This window comes from Propithecus coquereli, unplaced genomic scaffold, assembly GCF_000956105.1.
Source record: "Propithecus coquereli isolate 6110/MARCELLA unplaced genomic scaffold, Pcoq_1.0 Scaffold122, whole genome shotgun sequence".
In the NCBI taxonomy this organism is placed as follows: Eukaryota; Metazoa; Chordata; class Mammalia; order Primates; family Indriidae; genus Propithecus; species Propithecus coquereli.
In genome coordinates, this window is record NW_012136303.1 from 1,239,559 (window position 1) to 1,262,019 (window position 22,461).

The 22,461-nt window shown below is 54.2% G+C and overlaps 3 protein-coding genes across 3 annotated transcripts in view; 2 read left to right on the forward strand and 1 right to left on the reverse strand.

Annotated features, from left to right (window-relative positions):
• Positions 1-4,143: 4,143 nt before the first annotated feature.
• On the forward strand, positions 4,144-9,492 carry FAM83C (family with sequence similarity 83, member C). The gene is made up of 4 exons (XM_012665774.1): positions 4,144-4,747; positions 6,972-7,139; positions 7,332-7,456; positions 7,961-9,492. The coding sequence occupies exons 1-4, from the start codon at positions 4,235-4,237 to the stop codon at positions 9,387-9,389; spliced, it is 2,235 nt and encodes a 744-aa protein (XP_012521228.1). The 5' UTR covers positions 4,144-4,234; the 3' UTR covers positions 9,390-9,492.
• Positions 9,493-11,673: 2,181 nt separating this feature from the next.
• On the forward strand, positions 11,674-16,687 carry EIF6 (eukaryotic translation initiation factor 6). Its single transcript, XM_012637657.1, has 7 exons — positions 11,674-11,695; positions 11,927-12,037; positions 12,149-12,234; positions 13,855-14,030; positions 14,576-14,752; positions 14,949-15,130; positions 16,394-16,687. The coding sequence occupies exons 2-7, from the start codon at positions 11,931-11,933 to the stop codon at positions 16,401-16,403; spliced, it is 738 nt and encodes a 245-aa protein (XP_012493111.1). The 5' UTR covers positions 11,674-11,695; positions 11,927-11,930; the 3' UTR covers positions 16,404-16,687.
• Positions 16,688-18,232: 1,545 nt separating this feature from the next.
• Positions 18,233-22,461, reverse strand: part of MMP24 (matrix metallopeptidase 24 (membrane-inserted)) — a 34,363-nt gene continuing 30,134 nt past the window's right edge. The window contains exon 9 of the mRNA XM_012665709.1: positions 18,233-20,925. Within this exon, the coding sequence (XP_012521163.1) occupies positions 20,588-20,925 (338 nt within the window). The 3' untranslated portion in view covers positions 18,233-20,587. The remainder of the gene's footprint in view (positions 20,926-22,461) is intronic.

The following is a 22,461-nucleotide window of genomic DNA, read 5'->3' on the forward strand; positions in this document are numbered from 1 at the left end:
TGACATAGATTAGCACATTTATTCCTCACAACAACCCAGTAAAGGAGGTGGTGTTGGTCTTGTTTTGCAGATGAAGCCACTGTGACTCAGGGAAGTTGTGATTGTGCATCTCACCTATTAAGTGGCAGAGCCATGTTCCAACCAGGGGGTCTGACTCAGTCCAGTGGCACAACCACAGCCCCTGCGTAGGACCAGCCCTGTGTCCCCAGCCCTGGGGTATAAGGATGAGATAAGACCTCAGAATAGTGACCTCCTGAAGACCTGTGTCTTCTGGGAGGCTGGTGCCTTGGGCCACTCTCCCCATCAAGGCTGCTTCCAAGTTATCCAAAAATACCACTCCGGAATCTTCCCACCCTCTGTGCCATCGTCTCTATGGTAAGAGCCCCGCACCTTAGCAAGGCCTCAAGGCTCTCCATAGTATGGCTCCAGATGGCCTTCCCATTAGCGTCTTTCCCTGCACCACAGCCCCAACCCTCCTTCCTTGGACATGTCCTTGCACTCTTCCTCCAGCCAGGAATGCCCTGCTTGCCACTCTGCACTTCTTGAAATCTTCCTCATCCTTTACCACTCGTCCCCTTGTATCTCTGCCTCTTAGGTGGCTTTGCCTTGATGCAAGGGACTTGGGCACTCTCTGGCTCCCCTACCAGCCCTGGCTGCACCTCTGCTGGAATCCTGTCTCCCCTGACCCAGAGGTGCCAGCCTCTGCTCCCACCACCCCCACACAACAGTCACCTGCCCAGGCGCCACTCAGCTTGTGAAAGACAACAGACAAGACTAAATGGCCCCTAGGATGGTTGAGTGAAGCCAGGCAGGCATCTGACACACCTCCTGGACAGGAAAATAGTTTTTTCCTCTTAATAATAGTCATTAAGGGGCCTGTGCCCAACAGGCTGCAGCCAGGGATTGGGCTTGGGTCTGTCTGGAGGGCTCCCATCACCCTGGGCCATCACCCCTACTCTAGCCCCAAGGCTACTCTGCCCATAGGGAGGGCTGCATTGGGAGGGGCAGCTGGTCCTGCCGCTGTGGGGGATTGGATTTGATTTGCACACTGTTATCTTTAGAATGTCCACTGCAGCCTTTTCCCTTCAACTCAATCTTCCCACCCCTGCCTCTCTTAACTGAGCCCCCTGTACACACATAGTACTGCAGTCCCTAGTTAGAGTCCAGGACTACCCCACTGCCTAGACACTCATGCACACACAGGTCCATATACACTGATATGCAGTTAGGTACTTAACAGATAGCCAAGCAGGCACACATGCACAGGTACAGTTCTGCATATGTGCATGTACATATATTTAGTTGAATCATATAAAATTACCAGTCTTCAGTGGGTTTTTTTTTTTGTTTTTTTTTTTTTGAGACAGAGTCTCACTGTGTTGCCCCGGCTAGAGTGCCGTGGCGTCATCCTAGCTCACAGCAACCTCAAACTCCTGGGCTCAAGCGATCCTACTGCCTCAGCCTCCCGAGAAGCTGGGACTACAGGCATGCGCCACCATGCCCGGCTAATTTTTTCTATATATTTTTAGTTGTCCAATTAATTTCTTTCTATTTTTAGTAGAGACGGGGTCTCGCTCTTGCTCAGGCTGGTTTCGAACTCCTGAGCTCAAACAATCCGCTCGCCTCGGCCTCCCAGAGAGCTAGGATCACAGGCGTGAGCCACCGCGCCCGGCCTTCAGTGGGTTTTTTTAATTTACAAAAATGGAATCTAGTACAAACTTGGGCATGGAAGGAAGTATACAAAAATACAGAGCCAAATCTGTACACCCATGTTCAAGTAGCATTATGCACAATAGCCAAAAAGTGAAAGCAACCCAAGTGTCCATCAGTGGATGAATGGCTAAGCAAAATATTAATATATACATACAATGGGATATTATTCAGCCTATAAAGGAGGGAAATTCTGACACATGCTACAACATGCATGAACCTTGAAAACATTCTGCTAAGTGAAATAAGCTGGTCACAAAAAGATAAAGCTGTACGATTCCACTTAAATGAGGTATCTAGAGTTGTCAAATTCCTAAAGACAGAAAGTAGAATGGAGGCTGCCAGGGGCTGAGGGAGGGGAAAATGGGGAATTAGTGTTTAGTGGGTACAGAGTTTTAGTTTTGCAAGATGAAAAGAGTTCTGGAGATGGATGGTGGTGAGGGTTGCACAATAACTGAATGTACTTATGCCACTGAAGTACACAGTTAAAAATGGTTAAAATGCCACATTTTATGTGTATTTTACCATAATTAAAAGATACAGACAAATATATGTACCATGAAGTAGACTTACACACTGAAAGATAAATACAGTTAACTCAATCACACACTAACATGCCTCCCTCCCCTTCCGACCCAGATAAGGGCATAATTCTCCCCTTCAAACAAATCTGGAGATAAGGCCCTAATGAGAGCCTCCTTGCCCTCCCACGGCTGGCTTTGTTTACTCTACCTCCTACCCCTCCTACAGCCTCCCCACTCCCAGGGAAGGGCCTCCTTAGAATGACTGGTGCTCCGATTTCTGCCCCTGCACCCAGGAGAGGGTGGGATGGCCCAGCATTTCAGCTTCTGGCCTGTGGCTTACCCGTTCCCCCCCCCCCCCCCCTGCTCCCCACTGCCCCCGGGCCTTTCACTTCTAGGCTTCTCAAAGACAGCTCCAGCTCAACTCAGGGAACTTCTAAATCCTCCTAACCCCCACTGCATGTGCAAAGTTCTGTGGACACAGAAGAACCTGTATCCCAGACATGATCACAGACCAGATAAACCAAGTGCAGTCACTACTAAACAGGCTTGTGAGACATGGCTTTAGGTCTCCTGCATTCCCTGCTGTCCTCATTGGACCTCATCCCTCTGAGGAAAGGTGGTGTCCACTTCTGCCAGGCCTGCCCCCCATCTGCAGCTGCCATCTGCTGACCCCCTTCTCCAGGGCAAAGCCTGTCGCCCATCCTTCTGAGGACAGACCGTACATGCCCTAGGACTTTGTCCCTTGTTGGGGCAGAGATCAGAAACCTGCTGACCCTATCTGCCTCCTGACCTTACAGTGCGCCTGCCCATCCTCTGAAATAACCTTTCAACCTTTTAATACTCAGCCTTAGAGGAGGGGAGGAAGGCTGGGGTCTGGCCCCCTCCAAGTCAAGAGCATCCCTGGAGTTGAGGGTGTTCCATCTGGAACAGCATGTCTCAGGGGTGGGCCTCAGCCCACTGCCCCAGGTGCACCAGGCCCCTGTTAAAAAGGCAAGCTCTAACCGCCTCCTCAGACCAGCCTGGATCAGGGTGGGGTGGGTGGAGCCCAGGGGATCTGTATTTTAACACTTCCCAGCCATTCTTGGGGTGTAATGTGACAGCCACTGCTCTAGATCCTTGGGGGATGGCATCTGAGCAGGGGTGGGGGTGGGGCAGGGGGCTGTGAGCACCAGTTATGATCGTGGAGAGTGACAGGGTGATTGTGGGGGCAAAGAGAGGCCTGGATGAGGGACAGACAGGTATTTTGTTTTTTCTCCCCTCCTCCCCTTCCCAGAGACAGGTATTGATGTCCTTGGTGGTTCAGCATGACACTCTTTCAGCTCTTATTTGGGCCTGTATGCATGTGGGCCAACAGGTGTGCTACCCATCATGGTATGTTTGGGGTTATGGCCAGTCTCTGAATTAGTGTTTGGGCCAATTTATGTGAATATGTTTGATCAAAACATGTGATCTGCCTGTGTTGGCCTGTAGTCTATGTTGGTCAATTGTCAGTATGTCAGTCAGCATACCTGCCTGTGTGTTCATGTCTTTTCCTGGGTGTCTTGAGTCATTCATCCACTGTGGAGTGTGTGTGCATGTATGTGTGTCCCTGAGCAGGCACAGGCCCCTCTGGACTGTAATCTAACCTCCATGGGACCCTGGAAGGTCAGGATTTGGAGACTTGCTAGGAGCTTGGTGGCCATATGGTGGTGTTGCAGGGGAGAAGCGGAGACAGGAGGGGAGGCAGACAGGAGTGGGCACTAAGGGCCTGGCACTGCCGCTTCTCTGGGCAGGCGAGTCCCAACACAGGCAGACAGGTGGGGCTGACCTGACAGGTTCCAGAGGCCAGGGGCAATGGGGCGGAGCATGCCTCTGACTTAGGGTGGCAACGGTTTGGGGGCCCTGCCACATACGGAGTACGCAGGCAGGAGGCGGTTCTGCTGATAGCTTCTTCCTGCTGCAGCCAACGCAGTGTGCAGGCATGGGGCCTGCTGGTGGGTGAGGCAGCCAGGTGGGCAGGCATGTTCGGAGGCCTAGGACCTGGGGGCCTGGGAGCCCAGGGCATGGCGGGACCCCTGCGGGGTCGGGTGGAGGAGCTGAAGCAGCCATGGTGGCGGGAGAGCTCCCCACTGGTGCTGCGGCACAGCGAGGCGGCCCGGCTGGCAGCTGATGCCCTCCTGGAGCGAGGTGAGGCTGCTTACCTGCGGGTCATCTCTGAGGAGCGGGAGCTGCCTTTCCTGAGTGCCCTGGACATTGACTACATGACCAACCATGTGCGTGGGAGCCCTGAACTTAGCGAGGTCCGGGGGCCAGAGGCCTCGGGGCCTGACTGCCTCAGTCTGCTCTCTGAAGTCACCTCAGGCACTTACTTCCCCATGGTCTCTGACGTAGACCCCCCAGACCTGGACCTGGGCTGGCCTGAGGTCCCACAGGCCACGGGCTTCAGCCCCACACAGGCCGTGGTCCACTTCCAGAGGGACAAGGCCAAGAACATCAAGGACCTGCTGCGTTTCCTCTTCAGCCAGGCTCGCACGGTAAGGGCCTCATCTCTTTATTCATTTCACAGATGTGGAAACTGAGGCCTAGGGAGGGAAAAGGGACTAGCCCAAGGCCACACAGCAACTTAGGGACAGAATTGGGACTTGAACCTCTGGCACTACTAGATCACAAGCTCCTAGAGGGTGGGCACCTGTCTTATTTACCTTGGCAACCCCTTGCTCTCAAGAACGTGATGCATGAGCATAGAACAGGGCACAGGCCTCCGGTATTCCACAAAACCCCTGAAAATGCACAGGAAGTTGTGCTTGTTGGAGGAAGGGGTTCTCACTACATCTTTCTTGGGAGATGGTCCATGGCCTTCATCAGATTCTCCAAGTTTTATGATCCCAAAACTAAGAACTCCAACCGTGGAAAACATCTGAGCCACCTCCTTGACTCACAGAGGAAGAAACTGAGGCCAGAGAGGGGCTGGGACTTACCGAGGGAGGTCCAGTCAGTTGGTGGAACAGAGCTCAGCGCTCTGGGAGAGAAGGGGTCTCTGACTCAGGTCCTGGGCCGCAGTCAGGACCCCACTTGCTGGCCCATGTCCCCAGCGGCTCCTCGCCCTCCTGCACTGCATCTGCAGCTGGGCCGCCTGAGGCAGGGGAGGGGCGCTGGGTGCAGGCCTCCTCAGCACGGCCTTGGAGCTGGGCTCTTAGCTCAGAACCAAGGAGGCTGCTGGGCTCAGCCAAGGGGAGCGGTGCAGGAGAAAGAGAACCGGGAGGGCAGGTAGGGGAGGGCAGCACCTGCGACAGCTCCAGCCCCACATAAACATGGCTTCACTCCTAGAGCCCTGGCCTCTGACTCAGGAGACAGGGGAATGGACAAGATGATCCCTGGCAGGATTTGAGGTTGGGTTAGGTTCCTGCTGCAGAGATCAAGAGCCAGGATGCTGGGATCCCACCGGTACTTCCAGAGCCTCCCTGGCAAGCCTGCCTGTGCCCCAGGCAGGGGAGGGCCAGGCCTGATTGGCATCGGGAATGGGGTTATTAGTGAGGCTGTTGCTGTCATCGTCACCCCTGCCTCTTTGATCTTTCCTGCCTGTCCTTGTTCCCCCCACCCCTAGCAAACCTCCGCTGTGAAGTAGGGCATCCTGCCTCCTCACCCCCATTTGTACCCCTGCACCCCAGGCTAGGAGCCAGGCTCCCGCTCTGGGCTGTCACAGACTCTGAGCAACCTTGAGGAATGCTACCTTTCCCTGCAGCCCGATGTCCTCATTTGTCAAGAAGGCAGCGGGAAAGGCACATTTATTGAGCTTGTTGTGTATTGAGCATTTTTGCATTTAATTCCCCGTAACTCAGAGATGTAGCTGTCATTATTTCCATTGAACAGATGAGGAAGTTGACACTTCCCAAGGTGAAGTGACTCTCCTGAGGCTGTATCCCTAGGAAGTAGCAGAGTCCAGGTTTGCACTCAGTTCTGTCTGCCTCCAGGGCTGGATGCTGTGCTCTGGCCCTGCCTGGGAGAGGAAATCCTCACAGCAGATACAGGCAATGGGAAGAACTGTCAACTGGGGGCTTGAAGGTGCCAGGGGGGTTTCATGGGCCTCTCTGAGGCTGCCCCTTATGTGGGATGGGGGCACAAGCCCCAGCCCAGCCCTCAACTGAGCAGGAAACTTGGTTCACTTGGCATGGATGTAAGTAAGTAAGGGAGTCTGTGAGTGTAAGGTTTCACAGCAGACCTCTGTAGCTTCACAGGGAAACTGAGGCAGGGCTGGGAAAGAGCATTGAAGACTCCAGTAACTGGCTTACAGCTCTGATCCCTAAGATGGGAGCCTCAGACAGACAGTGCCTGGGTCAGAGCAAGGGCTAGAGTTAACAGGGAGAGCACAGGAACTTGCCTGGGATTTGGGGCTGGGTTCTGTTCTGACTCCTGTCCCCCTCTGGGCCTCAATGTAGAGTGAGGCTTTGGACTAGCATAGCTGGTCGACAGACATCTTTGAGGATCTGGTGACAGATAAACACCCATACCACAGAAAAATGCACACAGAAACTTTCAAACAGCTAGGGGTTCAAGACGATCAAATCTCCCTATGCCCAAGTTAAAAGCCCCTGGGCTGGGTCATTGCTAAAAGCCCTTCCGTTTCAATTGTTCTTGAAGGCTCTGGCCTCCTGATTTTCAGTCCAGTGCTCTTTTCCTGGGCCCCTGTCCCCTGCCCTGGGCTGGGCTGGTTGTGGGCAGTGCCCTGGGCAGGGCTGAGTTTTCACACCCCTAACCCAGGTGGTGGCTGTAGTAATGGATGTATTCACCGACATGGAGCTTCTGTGTGACCTTATGGAGGCCTCAAGCCGGCGTGGTGTCCCCGTCTACCTCCTCCTGGCCCAGGAGAACCTGAGGCACTTCCTGGAGATGTGCTACAAGATGGACCTCAATGGGGGGCACTTGCTGGTCAGTGAAGACCAGGAACAGTAACCAGGGGTTGAGGTGGGCAGGGGAGCCAGTTGGATGGTCAGTGGGCACTGGGGGTAAGTGGGAGTGGGGGACTGGGCTCCCTTAGCTATCTACGCCCATGGGGCATTAGACATGGCTTGAGCCCCACTCTCTTAAGGTCACCCCAACCTCCCTCCACCCTTGGCCCAGAACATGCGTGTACGGAGCACATGTGGGGACACATACTGCAGCAAGGCAGGCCGCCGCTTCACCGGGCAGGCCCTGGAGAAGTTCATCCTCATCGACTGCGAGCAGGTGGTGGCGGGCAGCTACAGGTGAGCAGCGGAAGGAGGGGAGAGGGGCCTGGGGCTGTGCTGACTAGGGCACCTGGGATCCAGCAGCTTTGAGCTTCCCTCCATTCATCCATCCCTTCAGATTCAGACTGAGCACCTGCCATGTGCCAGGCATCGTCAGGGTTCAGGATAGCATGGGGGGCAAGTCAGTCCTGGAGGAGGTCACTCTAGTGGAAGAATTACTTTAATGCCCTTGGCATAGAAAATAACTACTGCATGTTGGTACTGGAGGGGCTTCAGGGAACCTCCCCCTGGCTCATTTTACAGAAGGGGAAGTTGGGGCCCTGAGAGGCCAGCCATGTGCCCAAGTCTGCTAAGCAGGGCTAGGACAAGCAGAGACTCTGGAGTTGGAGCTCTGCCCCTGTCACTGTGAGCTCTCATGGTGGTGGAGTTTGGGTCAGTTTCTGGGTACACTCCCCTGGCTGTGACCCTTGCTGAGCCCCAGGGTCCTGCACTTAGCTTCCTGACCCCACCTTCTGCCCCCAGCTTCACCTGGCTTTGCAGCCAGGCCCACACCAGCATGGTGCTGCAGCTGAGGGGCCGCATTGTCGAAGACTTCGACCGAGAGTTCCGCTGTTTGTATGCCGAGTCACGGCCTGTGGAGGGCTTCTGTGGTGGTGAGGATCCACTGTCTCCCCGCGCACTGCGTCCTCCCCCAGAGGCCCTGGCCTTCCGGCCTGGCATCCCAAGCCCCACGTCTTCCTTGCCCTCCAGCACCAGCCTCAGCAGCATCAAGCGCTCACCTCTCATGGGCCACTCCTCCTACCTCGCTCTACCAGGAGGCGGTGGCTGCAGTGACATGGGTCACTCGTCCCCCAGCCCTGCCCACCGTGAGCTGAGTGGCCAGCCCTCCCTGCACCGCCAACTGTCAGACCCTAACCGTGGCTCCTCTCCTGGGCTCTATAGGGCCAACCTCGGCAAGCTAGGGGCATACCCATGGTCCCAGTCCTCTCCTGCCCTCAACCACAATAGCGCCAGCCCCTTGACCCTGGCAGTGGGGTCACCTCTGCTTCCCCGCTCCCGCCCCCTCCTCCACTTCTCCCGGGGTGTCCCAGCTCTGTCCCAGCTCCCAGAGAATGGGGTCTCAGGAAGCCAGGAGCCTAGCCCTCCACGAGGTCGCTGGGTACCTGGGAAAGCCCTGGAGCCAGTGGAGGAGAAGAAGGCATCTCTGAGTCAGAGCCATGGCCAGCTGGATCTTCTTGTCCCGTTCCCCAGAGCCCGAGAAGCAGGAGACCCTGACTTTGGGGTTTCACCAAACTCAGGCTCCCTTTGGCCTGGCGAACAGGCCCCAGAGGACAGGAAGTTGTCCCCAGGCCAGGGCAACAGCCAGCTGGATATCCTGCCCCAGGCCCAGGGTGCTGGGGATACCCCTGAGTCAGGTTCCCTCAGGCCTGGTGATCAAGTCCCAGAGGACAGGAGGCTGTCCCCAAACCATAGCCATGGCCAGTTGGACCTCCTGGTACAGCACCCCAAGGCCCAGGGTTCCAGAGCGCCCCCTGAAGCCAACTCCTCATCCAGGCCTGCCAAGCAGGGTCCAGGTGAGCAACGCCAGACCCTGGGCCACAGCCAGCTGGATCTCATCACAAAGTTTGGCCCTTTCCGGGTTGAGGGGCCTGGGCCCAGTGGTCTCCCAGGACCAAGCCCTGCTCGCATGGCTGGAGTGGGCTCTGAGGAGAAGCGGCTGACTCTGGGCCACAGCAAGCTGGACCTCATCACCAAGTATCATCAGTTGCAGGGTGCCAGGCAGGGGCCTGAGCCTGGCCTTAGGGGTCCCACAGGTGGCCATCGCAATGGTAGTAGCAATGACCTGTTTAGAGATGAGAAACGGCTGACTCTGGGCCACAGCAAACTGGACCTCATCACTAAATACAACAAGTCCAAGTTCAAGCTGCTCCGAAGTCGCTTTGAGTCCTAACTCTGCTTCCAGCAAGGACAGGTCCCTCCTCCATCCACTGAGACTCTGAACTTACTCAGGTCCCAAACTCTGAGGAAGGGAGGTGTCTAGAAGCCCATGTCAGACACACACTCTGGGCTGAAGATTCTTGCTTGCACACACACACAAACACAGGGAAATGAAACCCACAGTTATTGGGTGTCTATTGCATGCCTCTATGCTAGGCACTTCACACCAGGTACTACTTCTCATTCTTCATTCTCACAACATCCTACAAGATGGACCTCGTGTAGGTATATAATTATAGGATAATAGATGTTATTCCCCCTTTTTTATAAATGCGGAAGCTGAGGCCCAGAGAGTTTGAATGACTTACTTGGAGTCGAGTCCAAGTAAATGGCAGAGTAGGGACCTAGACCTGTGTCTTTCTGGCTCTGAAAATTGTCTTTTTTGCACAGACATGATACAATATCCATAATTCACATGTCCCCTTGCACACAAAACATGCACATTACAGAAATTCCCCAAATGCCCATTCAATGTATTATACACAGCACATTGACAGGGTACACATCCACAAACCGCACACCCACAGCCACACACAGTACACATAGGTCCATGTGAGAAGCCAAAACACTCAGAATTTTAGTTGCGGGTACTCAATAAATGTCATTTGGCTAAACGAATGGCTACACAAAATACCTGCATTTAGTGTACACTGTAGACCCCCTCAGGATCCACAAACTATAAATATGCCCATAACCCCAAATGCATACACACACACATACACACACATCCCCCAACCAGTATCTTCTTGAACCTAAGCTGTTTCCAGTCCTGCACAGGGCATACCATAGGGCTGACAAATGAATCAGACTCAGACCCAGGGGACAAGGAGCTGTATCAAGTTAAAGGCTAAACAGTGACAGAGGGCGATAGAAAATAAAGGGCAGAGAATAGTGGAGATGGTGGAATGGTCAGGATAGTTATGTAGAGGAGGCAGCCTTTGAGCCAGGCTTTGAAGCATGAGGAGGTTTTGGACAGACAGAGGCGAAAGTTAGAGGAATTTTTGGTAGAGGGAACCAGGTGAAGAGATGTCCAAGAGAGGACTGAGTGAGTGAAGTGAACTGGGGAGGACAAGTGGAGCATGTGGATACTCAGACACAAACACACACAAACCCCCTCATCATCATCCTTATCCTCATCTTGCTGAGTGTCTCTTGAAGTATGGGCTGTAACAGGTTGTGAGCCCTTTTCCTGAGCTCACCGCCTGCCTGGAACAGTACACATGATACAAATCAATAAAAGCAGACATGACTGTGACCCAGCAGCAACCTGGTGTATCCTGAGCTATGCAGAGTTATGAAATGGGCACGTTGGGGGTACGGGGGGAGCATCATTCGAGCCAATTATGGAGGGCACCCTGGAGGACAATGAATGGCCAAAGAAGTGCTTTTGGGGAAGGCGAGACCAGGGACTCCAAGGCCTCTCTGCTCTCACTGTGACATTCTGAGAGCCCTGGGGCTTTTGTAGATTCTACAAAATGTGTACCAAGTTCATACTGTCCAAGAGAGCCAGGCCCTTGTCTGTCACCATTATCCCAGGGGCAGAAGGTGGTGCTGAGTGAGTGATAAAGGCCGTGCAAGAGACATCGTGGAAGCCAGTCAGCACTCTCGTCCTTGCCCACCTTGAATCCCTTTCCCTCCGACCTCTCTCTAAGACCCTGCTTCATCCATCCTCCCCTCTCTCCAATACCTTCTTCAGCCTCTACTTCTCTGGTGTCGCCTCCTTGCCCAGCTTCTTTGTCCTGCTTTCACTTCTCCCTCCTGGACACTCTCTCCCTGGGTGACCTCATCCACCCCAGGCTCCAGCCCCTAATCTCATTCCTCATTTCCAGAAGAATGAGATTGGGCTCCAGATCTGTACTTCTGCCCGGCACAGCGGAGCTGGACTCATCCCCAAACCGGCCCTTCCTCCTGTGGCTTCATTTCAGTAAATACCTCTATCATCAACCCATCTTCTGCGAGACACCCCTGGCTCCGCCTCTCCTTCAAGCTTCACTTTCGACAAGCCGCTGGTCTAGGTCGATTGTAGCTCCTAAAAAGGTCCTGAATGAAGAATGAATGAATGCACGCACGTAAGCTGGGGGCGGGGCCGCGTCTGGACCATAGCAACCATAGAGTCCTCCTAGAGGCTGGAGGTAGAGGGGCCGCATGCGTGGCTGGGTGGGCCGACCCTCCCGGAAGTCTCCTGGGCGGAGCCGGAAACGGAAACATTTTCAGGGAGGCGAAGGTTCTGTTGTGGCGCGTGGAGTTTGTGGTTACTCGGTGAGCTGGTGTGACAGAAGACCAGAAGGATCAGCTCCGGGCCTCGGGGCTGGAGGAGTGGGGGCTGGAGGATTCAGGGCCAGAGTGCCAGAGGGGCCCAGTGGGCGGGACCCAAGGTCTGAGAGGCCGAGAAAGGCGAGGTTGCCGCGGGGCCAAACGGGGGAAAGGTCGGGTTACCTGGGAGGGGATCCACCGGCCCTGAACTCTAATTCCCTGCCTCGTGGCCCCCAGCCTCATGGCGGTCCGAGCGTCGTTCGAGAACAACTGTGAGATCGGCTGCTTTGCCAAACTCACTAACACCTACTGCCTGGTGGCCATTGGAGGATCAGAGAACTTCTACAGGTGCGGCGGGAGCCCGGGGGCTTGCGGTGGCGGGGAGGGGAGTCGGGAACTTCGACAGAGTGAGGGTACCGGCCCCTCAGCCCCGTGACCACCGAGTCCATATCCCCACAGTGTGTTCGAGGGCGAGCTCGCAGATACCATCCCGGTAGTGCACGCATCCATCGCCGGCTGCCGCATCATCGGGCGCATGTGTGTGGGTAAGACAGGTTGAGGGCGCCGAGGGAGGGAGTGGAGCCTCCAAGTACGTTATTCATACCCTTGGAGGGGACCCGTAGTGACTTAGGAATTTCCAGGCTTTCATCCATTATCTCTGGGGACTGTAGAATCTGTGTGTTGGGTAGTACGCAGTCTAAGTGTCAGCAGATCGGGGAGCAACCTCTGGCAAAGGCTTCTAAATAATAGTAATAACATTAATTGCTTTCACTCTTATTCTCATTCCTTCTTCACAAAGACACTGGGAGGTAGGGATTGTTGGCTCTGTTTAACTGATGAGGTAGCTGAGACTCAGCCTAAATGACTCACCAAGTTCCACACCTAGTTCCACACCTAGTTTAGAGGAGGATTTGCGTCTCATCTCCCCATGCCACAGACTGTGGGCAAGTTGCGTCCTCCTCCTGAGCATCCGTTTCTGCCTCTATAAAAAGGACTAGCTAAGATTCTGGGTCCTCCTGGTCAGTTATATTTAAATCCTAAAGTCCGCTTACCACATCTCTATCCTACCTCCCTGCCTCTCAGCACTGTTGACTCTGACCATTGGTCCTTTCTTTAAGCTGGATCTGTCTCCTTGTTTGATCTGCCACTCCTTGTTACTTAGTTCTGTTCATTGAGGTCATACAGAAGTCTGATTATTTTTTACTTTACTTTTTTTTCTTTTCGTTTTCAGTTAAAACACCCTGATCTCTAGCCATGCCCTTAGGACTTGAAGCAAGCTCTGACAGAACAAGGGAGAATTTAGCCTGGCCCTTGATGTATTTTATGATGGTAGTAACTCGAGTTCAGAAATTGAGTTGTGGCCTTGCAAGGATAGGCAGAGGTTTAGCCGTAGTTGTCACATGTATTTGTAGTTTGTTCATTCTTGTTGTTGTATATGTTTTGTGTAAGTATACCACAATGTATTCTTTCATTATTTGTAGTTTGTTCATTCTTGTTGCTGTATATGTTTCATGTAAGCATACCACAATGTATTCTTTCATTCTGTTGACGGTGTGCATTTGGGTAGTTTTCACTTTGGTCTGTTAGGAATAGTGCAGCTGTTTTTTTAGTGAACATATGTACATATTTCTATTGGGTATATAACTTGGGAGTGGAATGGCAGAGCCACGTTATGTAACTATTCAGTGCAGTAGATGATGCCAGATAATTATCTGAAGTGGTTGACCAATTCATACTCCTATCAGAGTGTCCAAGAGTTTCAATTGCTCCATGTATCTTTACCAACACTTGACATTGATGGTCTTTTAAAAAGTTTAGCTAGTTTTGTAAATGCGTAGCGTTGGCTCAACTTTTTAGTTGCATAATGTGCAACTAATGCCAGGAGCCCTTCCTGTTAGTTCTGTTCCCCCCGGTCGATGATGGTAACATGAGCAAGGTTTTTTGGGACAGACTCCTGGGCCATCTCTGGCCTACCCAGTGGGACCCCTGGTCCCCCTGGATGTTGAATGGGTCATTGGGCTGGAGGATTGGGGTCTGGGCCTAAAATTTTCCTGGGAAAGATGATTGGGCTGGGCTTGGTTGTATCTTCAGTCCCTAGGGCTCCGCAGACATCCTACATATTCATGGTCCATCTTTGCCCCATCTTCCAATTTGGGTCTCTCCAGGGAACAGGCATGGTCTCCTAGTGCCCAACAACACCACTGATCAAGAGCTGCAACATATTCGCAACTGCCTCCCAGACTCGGTGCAGATCCGGCGGGTAGAAGAGCGGCTCTCAGCCCTGGGCAATGTCACAACCTGCAATGACTATGTGGCCTTGGTCCACCCAGACCTGGACAGGGTGAGGCAGCCCAACTTCATCCAAAAGTCATAGGACTATCCTACTCAGTGGTTGGCCCATGTTCTTTCCTAATAGGCAGGAATTGGGGGTGTCTCTTGTGGTTTCTTTTTATATATGGCCTCTGGAATTTCAGGCACACATTAGAATAATAATGGAGGCCTTCATGGTGTAATCAGTGTCAGAAAGAAGCTGGGGAGGGTATTAATCCTCAGGATCCGGAAGTTTGACCCATCCAGTCCTGCAGCCTGGGCCAGGATAAGTGATTGATAGTTGAACTTTTGACTGTGGGTTAGAGGGGAAAGGGTGACATGGAGACTAGCCTCCAGCAATTCAGAGCATGCATGGATATTAGCGGCTCCGGAGCTGGCCTAAACTCTGCTCTAAGCTGTACTCCTTCCTTTCTCTGGGTGAGACTTTCATATGAGGTACATAGCAGAGAAATAAGGGACTCAGGGGAGCCAAGCTGGGGTGATTCCGGGCATGGAGAGCTCTGGTTCTTTGGCCTGTATGTTCTGGGACCTGAATATAGTACCTTTGGCTGACAGGAGACAGAAGAAATCCTGGCTGATGTGCTCAAAGTGGAAGTCTTCAGACAGACAGTGGCTGACCAAGTACTAGTAGGAAGCTACTGTGTCTTCAGCAATCAAGGAGGGCTGGTGCACCCCAAGACTTCAATTGAAGACCAAGACGAGCTTTCTTCTCTTCTTCAAGTCCCCCTTGTGGTAAGCATTCCTGTCCTCTGACCCCTGTTGCCTGCTGAGGCAGATCCCTTTGCCTAGTGTTTGGGAATCTGGGTCATTAATGTGCCACAGTTCGGGATTGGGGCTGCAGGTCAGGGAGCAGGGTTTGGGGAGAATCCTCATCAGGGAGGGGAGAGACTTTGGTGCCATGACCCACAATGAGCCCATCCCTTGGCAGGCAGGCACCGTGAACCGAGGCAGTGAGGTGATTGCTGCTGGGATGGTAGTGAACGACTGGTGTGCCTTCTGTGGCCTGGACACAACCAGCACAGAGCTGTCGGTGGTGGAGAGTGTCTTCAAGCTAAACGAAGCTCAGCCTAGCACCATAGCCACCAGCATGCGGGATTCCCTCATTGACAGGTATGTGGGGGTGGTCTCTCCTCTCTTCTGCCCAGGGCAACGGGCTCACTTGACTTTTGAGGGTAGGGGGAAAAGATGCCATGTAGAATGGGAGCTATATTGTGTTTATACTGGTAGGTTTCTGTATGAGAATGTATCTGCACACTGCTGAGCAGTCACAGGACACAGTCAGCAAATATTTCATGAGCATCCGCTAATCCTCATCTTTGAAGACTCACCTCAGTGTCCCCTATCTAGGCAAACCTTCCCTATGGTTTTTCTTATTTCATCACTGACCACATTATTTTGCAGTTTTTGTTTCTTTGTATTGCAGTATCCTCAGCCAGCAAGCAGCCCAGGGCCGAGAGAGCTGTTTGCTGAGGGAAGGTGGGAAGGGTACTCTTAAACACTGAAGAGACCCTAGATTGCTACAGGAATGTTTCACCTGGTTGGGGGTGGGGGGTATTCCATCAAAATCACAATCTGGATTTTTTTTTTTTAAGACAGTCTCACTCTGTCACCCAGCCTAGAGTGCCATGGTGTCAGCCTAGCTCACAGCAACCTCAAACTCCTGGGCTCAAGAGTTTGAGCCTCCTGCCTCAGCCTCCCAAGTAGCTGGGAGTATAGGTGCAAGCCACCATGCCCAGCTAAGTTTTTCTATTTTTAGTTGCCCAGCTAATTATTATCTATTTTTAGTAGAGATGGGGTCTCACTCTTGCTCAGGCTGGTCTTAAGCTCCTGAGCTCAAGCGATCCTCCTGCCTTGGCCTCCCATAGTGCTAGGATTACAGGCGTGAGCCACCATGCCTGGCCAGCAGATCTCTTTTTCTGCCTGGTATTCATGGCCTTTCATATTTAGTTAGCACTAATAATTAGGGAGAGTCCTGGCTCCAGCCCTGGCATGGGAGCACTGTGGTCTGGGCATATCCCTTCCCCTTGCTGCACCCCCTTGTTCCCTTCTCTGATGTTCAGTGAACTTGTCCTCTGAGGCTTTGGTTTATGAACAATAACAGTTTGAATAAATTGTTGAGTGAGTTGACCCACCTGAGTGGGGAAGGAGTTACTTTCAGTCTTTAAGCATTGAGTGTTCTAGACTGGGCTGTGACTGATGAATGCAGTCAAACCTGGAACCAGAATGGGGCTGGGTGGGGCTCTGAGTGTGGCTCTTCAGGGCTGAGCTAGAACAAAGGCTCAGGCGTGAGGGTGGAGGAAAGCACCTTGAGAGTGGAGGGTGAGGTGTGCTCTGTGCAACAGCTGCTGACAATGCTCTTTCCTCTCTCTCCAGCCTCACCTGAGTCACCTTCCGTTTTGTTCTGTGGGCTCCTGACTCTGGACTTTGGCTCCCTCTCCATGCCCCACCCAGTCTGTACCAGATGCTGGCAGGGAGGTGGCAGAGAGCTCACTGGAACTGAGTGGCTGCGCATCTAGGCCCTTTTCAACCTGTGCCAAAATCCCAAATCCATCGTTGCTCCAAAAACCTGTTATATTTTGCTGGCTGTCAGGCCCTGTGGCTCCTGGCTGAGGATTCTACTGTCTTTTGCCACCCCATTAAAGCACAGCTGCCTCTGGCCATTCTGAATGTGATGTTTGGGGACCTCAGCCTGTGTGCAGTTTGTCCCAGGGTCCTGGGAATATTGGATGGGATGGACACACACACCCCAGGTCCCCAATCTCCACACATGCATCCCCCTCTCCATCATCATCAGGGTGGAAAGATACATCCTGGGCCAAGAGGAAGGAACACTCTTTACTGTAGTTCTTCCATATTTCACCCAACTTCTATCCCAGTGTTCTCTGGTCTTCAAAGGATGAGACTGTTCCAACTTTCCCCTGGGCTGGTAGGAAGACCCTGTGAGAGTTTTGGGGCACCTGGTTTCAGGGCAGTCTTGTCTGACGCAAGATGGATGTTGGTTGCTGGCTCCCTTGCGTGGGGGGCGAAGAACTGTCCACTTCTCAGGGCATGGAGCGCCGGAGGGCCGGGTATTGCGGCCGGCGCCGTCGGTCCCTGGCTGCGCGCGGGGCGGGGCTTCGGGGCGCGGGGCGGGATTGGCCGGCCGTATTCATTGGGCCCCGCCTCCGCCCAAAATGCTTAGTTTACACTGGGGCGGCCGAAGGGCGAGGTCGGTGCGTGGTGACGTTACTGCGCCGGCTCCTCCCAACGCTTGAGGCAGGCTCCGAGACTCCGGCGCGTTCGGCTGTGCGAGGTGAGGGCTGGGCTGGGCTGGGCGGGGCGGGTCGGGAAAGGGCTAGTTGGGGGTTGCCTCTACCTAGGCCTGAAGGGCTTCTCTTCTCGCAGACTATGGGAGCTCAGCAGAGCAGTGGCCAGGGCGTCGCGGAACCCGCACAGCCCCAGCCAGCGGCACCGGAGGGCCCGGAACGACCCGGGCCTCAGCCCCAGCCCCAGCCCGAGCCCAGTCCGTGGGGCCCGCTGGATGACGTGCGCTTCCTCATCGCCTGCACTTCCTGGTACTGACTCCGGAGGATGTCTCCCGCCTTCTGCCTCCTGTCGTCCTTGCCCGCCTTGGCCCACGCCCCTGTGTCTATCTTACCGCCCCTCTCCCACCCTCAGCGCTCTGGAGACCACAGAGGATTCGAAGAGGTCGCCGGGGACTGGAAGCCCCCGCGGAGAGGCCTGCACAGCCTCTCCCCCAGCCTGCACCTAAACCCAGCTCAGACCTTCATGCACCCCCTCATCCTCGTCAGCTGTCTGGGTCCTGGGGCATCCGTCCCTATCACTGTCTTCCAGGACCAGGCCAGGGCTCCTGACCTTGTCTGCCCCTTATTGCTGAAAACCAAGCTCGTGCCTGTGTCCCAGGTCATGGCACCATGTGCCTTGACTTCAGAGATGCTCTTGCCACAATGACCCTCCCCATACTCCTCCTGAGAGGTGTTGCTCCCCTATCCTGGATCCAAATGAGGCATCATCAGGCTGTATTCCTGGGACCCCAGTAACACTGGGCCTCCAGGGCCAGCCTTTTGGAGAGGAGGGATATCTGATTGCTGGTCTGGCAGATGAGATTCGTGGGGCAGCTCCCAGACACCTCAAAGCACCCTGTTCTCCCAGAAGCTTCTTAAGCTCACTCTTAGAATCTGATCTTTGTTCCCAGGTCCCAGGAAAGTGACACACTCTGTATTTCTGTTTTATTTAGAAATGATTTAAAAAACATTATACAAAGGCTGATCAGTTTAAAATGTGACTGACACTGAAATGCTGTGATGTTCCCCAGGCTGAGGGGAAGCTGGGCTCTGGGGCCCCCAGTGCTTTGCCCCTCTGTCTATCTGCCCTGTCCTGGGGTGGTGGACAAACAGATGACAACAGGCAGGAGGATCTGAGATTGGAAGCCTCTAGGCTGAGCCCTCTCTGGGCCTGGCCCCACATCCCTCACGTCTGCAGCCTGGTCTGCCTGCCCCATCCCCTGCTCTTTCTCAGCTGGCCTAGGTAGTACCAGGAGCCAGCGGGGAGCCTGGCGGGAGGTGGGGGGTGCCTAGAGCTTTCAAGAAGTGAGAGCACCAACCTGAGGAGTGGAGAGGGACCAGCAAGGGAGGCCAGGAAGAGATGGATAGAGGAGACACTTCTCATTCTCATCTCAGACCCTACAGGGTCCACAGATGGGGACATGAGACCCAGCCAGCCCACTGGATGGCCTGGGCAAGTAACAGAACCTCTCTGTGCTTCATCTGAGGGCATGATGAGAGTTACCCTCGGCCTCCCAGGGCCTACACGAGTTTCATGTGAGTGGACAGGTGTGAGCTAATAAAGTGCTTTGCAAAGTATAAAACACTGTACAAACCTATGAATCACTAATATCTCCGCAGTTGTTCCCTGCCTGCCCCAGGGAGCCTGCCCTTGGCCAAAATGAACAAACAAGGATGATGACAGGGGACACAGTGGACCCACATAGGTGCCTCTGGGACAAGAAATTTTGCTTGAGACAGCTCCCAGGGCAGCAGGAGTCCCTGTCTGTGCTACAGGGTGAGCCAACCCAAAGCCCAGGAGCTACAGAGTGGGGGCATGGCCCATGCAGGCTCAGAGGGCTGGGTGGCATCTGGGACCCTGCCAGCACCCTGAAGACTGCCTGACACTTCTTTTTGGCTTTGGCAGAGAGCCAGTGGGCATTGCTGAACCCATTGGTCTTGCCTAGGGCTCCTCAGTGACAAGCAGGACTACCTCTGCTGGACTGGGGCAAGGCAAGCTGAGCCCTGGGAACCCTGCCGGAGACAGCGAAGGGTGGGCCAGACAAAGTCAAAAAGGGAGGCCCCTAGGCTTGGGGCTGCTACCAGTTAGGGGTGCCCTTTAAGCAAGAGCAGTGCAGAAAGATGGTCCCTTGAGCTGGGTCAGCCAGGGCTTACACTGCTTCTGGGCTGAGAGACTGAGTTGGCCTCACGGTGGTCTCAGAGCACTCCAGAAGGCTGCCCTGGGCCCTTACTCCCAGGCCCTGCCAGTGTTGGCCCTGTAGCCATCTCTGCCTCAACTAGTCAGGCTGAGCCCCAGATCACAAGTGCCAGGCTAGGGCAGGGCTGGGGACAGAGCAAGTAGGGAGAGGGACAGGGATAATGGGAGGGAGTGGAGGACAGTCACAAACTTGGATCGGCCTCCAGAAATGGGGTCAGCTTCTGCCCCAGCTCTGTAGCCTCATGAGCAGGGACTGGCTCCTGGGGTACCTGGGCGCTAGAGTGGCCTTAGCAGCACCTTGGTCCTTATCGCCTGGGGGACGGCCGCCACACTGGCCTCATCACCAAGACAGTCACCTCTAGTTCACCTAACGCCTCAAGCAGCCTTTGCAAAATGGGACTTTAAACAGTAGTGACAGGACATTTAAATATTCACGATGTGACAGCTGGGTCCTTGTCAGACCCAGGTGGGCCACAGCCCTGCCTGCAGCATGTGACCCTAATTCCTGGGTCTCGGAGGAGACCCTGACAAATGGAACAGGTTTCCTGAGGGGTCTGCTGTATGCCAGCAGGGGAAACCCAGGCTTGTTGCCCACTGTGTCAGCAGCAGGGGTCCTGTAGCCTTGGAGGACAGTGGGGTGGGGGTGGGGTGACATCTGACCAGCAGGTGTTGGCAAAAGGGGACCGGGACTGGTAGCGTCTCCCAGTTGGGGGATGAGAGCTAGTGCTGGCTTCCCACAGAGGGTGCTGGGTCCCAGCCAGGAAGACACCACAGGATGCAGTGATCACAGGGGCTCTCCTGGCATGGTCCCTGCCTCCTGGTGGGGCCTGGCTTACTCCCTTGAGTAGAGAGTAGTTTACCCAGGACAGAAGGCTGGCAGCTTGGTGCCAGACACTCACCCTGGGGCACAGCCCCCATTGCTCCCTGCCCCACGCTCAGCCTAGGCCAATGCACCCACCACTTCAGCTGTATGACCCGGCCTAGGGGCCTACTGGCCCCGGTGGGCAGTGGCCAGAGCTGCCCCTCAGACCCTATTGAGTAAGGGCCTGGCTGGCCAGACCAAGTGGACAGAGGGCTCTGGGCTACTCACACCCACTCCTGGACTGGCCGCTTATAGTAGGTGACAGGCTGAGGGCCTGCCTTGTTCTTGAACTGGAAGATGGTGTAGACCAGCACCAGGATGCAGAGGGACAGGATGCAGGGGATGACCACGGCCACAGCGTTCACAGAGCCTGGCACATCGTTGATGGTCACCATGATGTCCACATCATCCTGGGGAAGCCGCCGCTCCTTGCGCCGCTCCACCTCCTTCTGGTTGCAGCCCATCCAGTCACGCAGGATGTTGCGCGGGTAGCCTGGCTCCACGCTCAGTTTCTGGTTGTCAAACTTCCAGTAGTCCCGGCCTTTGTAGAAGTAGGTATAATCTGCAGAAATACGGCCCAGCATCACCACTCCCAGACACTCCCAGACACGTGCTCTAGCAGCGTGAGAGGGAGGGGATAGGGTGCTGGGGCAGTGAGGGGGTCGGGCGAGGGAGGGGATAGGGTGCTGGGGCAGCGAGGGGGTCGGGCCGTGCTTGACTGAATTGGGCCAGTAAACAATTGGGCCAGTAAACAGCTGTAGCTGCAGGGAGGGGCACCTGGGACTTGGAGGGGCCACCTGTTTTCTCAAACGTCCTGGGAAACCACTGAGAGGCTTTAGGTAGAATTGGGACATGTTCAATATATGCCACCCAGACAGGACCCTTCTCAGCCTGGGGTCACAGCTCTGTCACACTGTGCCCACAGGCCCCTTACGCAGGTCCTGTCAAGCCCCCAGCTTAATGCTTGGACAGCACTGTCTCCCTAGCTCTAGGGCCTCAGTCTGGCTCCTGCTTGAGCCAAGGGAGGCAGGGAGCAAGATTTCTCCTCTTGTTGACAGCAGACACTGCCTCTCTATAATTATGAATTTTTTTGGCTTAACATACATCACTTCACAACACAGATGCAGGGTCTTTGGGACCATTGTGGGGGAGGGAGAAAGAAGTTTTTTTTAATTTATGAGACATTTCCCATGCTTCTCCTGGAGGCCTGGTGGCCACCAGCCCCCACGGCTGCCATCAGGCACTCACAGCCCATCTCCCCACCAGACTAGGAGTTTCTCAGGAAGAGGGGCCAGGCAGCCCTGCCAATCACTCCTTGAGCAGCCACCCCAAGGCTCCAGCAACAAGAGTCCACAGGGGACAAAGCAGTTCATTCAAATGCTCCTCATTGGCCAGCTCCCCACCCTGGCTGGGACTTTCATTGGTCAACGTCCTTGATGTCACTTGTCTCTGAGGCTCCCCCAAAAGGGAGACCACGTGCGTAAATCATCCGGTACACAGGAGAGCCAGCAAATAGCAGCTCTGCCCCTACAGCCACTGGCTTTCTTGCCAGTGACACAGCTCCTCGGAGAGCCCCTCCCCAGCTGTCTCTAACAAGGCCCCTCCAGCTAGTCGCTCTCTTGCGGCATTTATTTCCCTTATAGCATTTGTTGCCACCATATTTGTTTTCTGCCACTAGACTGGGAGCTATGCAATTCTTGTTCACTGCCACCTCCCCAAGTCCCACCACAGAAGCTGGCCCTCAGTAATTGTTATGCAGTGAATGAATAATCCTGTCGTTCTACATAAACTGAAACACATGAAGATGATGATGATAGCAGCTAAAACGTATATAGCATGGATCGTGTGCCAGGCAGTATTGTAAGTGCTCTACATAATTTAGCTTATTTAGTCCTCCCAAAGCCATTATATAAAGGTAGGTATGGTCCATTGTTATCCCCATTTTATAGATGAGCAAACTGAGAAGACATATTAGTGACTTGCCCAAACTCGTAGTAACTAGTTGAGGTGGAGGTGGTATGGGAACCCAGCTAACCTGGCTCCAGAGTCTGTGCTTCTGACCAGATCGAGTAGCAAACACTCACGGATGCCCACTTTG

Bases quoted from the DNA above. Each gene is read 5' to 3' on its own strand.
- FAM83C (XM_012665774.1), top strand. From the start codon at position 4,235: ATGTTCGGAGGCCTAGGACCTGGGGGCCTGGGAGCCCAGGGCATGGCG. The intron at 4,748-6,971 runs GTAAGGGCCTCA...CCCCTAACCCAG, and splicing joins TCTTCAGCCAGGCTCGCACG to GTGGTGGCTGTAGTAATGGA. The intron at 7,140-7,331 runs GTCAGTGAAGAC...CCCTTGGCCCAG, and splicing joins TCAATGGGGGGCACTTGCTG to AACATGCGTGTACGGAGCAC.
- EIF6 (XM_012637657.1), top strand. From the start codon at position 11,931: ATGGCGGTCCGAGCGTCGTTCGAGAACAACTGTGAGATCGGCTGCTTT. The intron at 12,038-12,148 runs GTGCGGCGGGAG...ATATCCCCACAG, and splicing joins GGATCAGAGAACTTCTACAG to TGTGTTCGAGGGCGAGCTCG. The intron at 12,235-13,854 runs GTAAGACAGGTT...GGGTCTCTCCAG, and splicing joins CATCGGGCGCATGTGTGTGG to GGAACAGGCATGGTCTCCTA.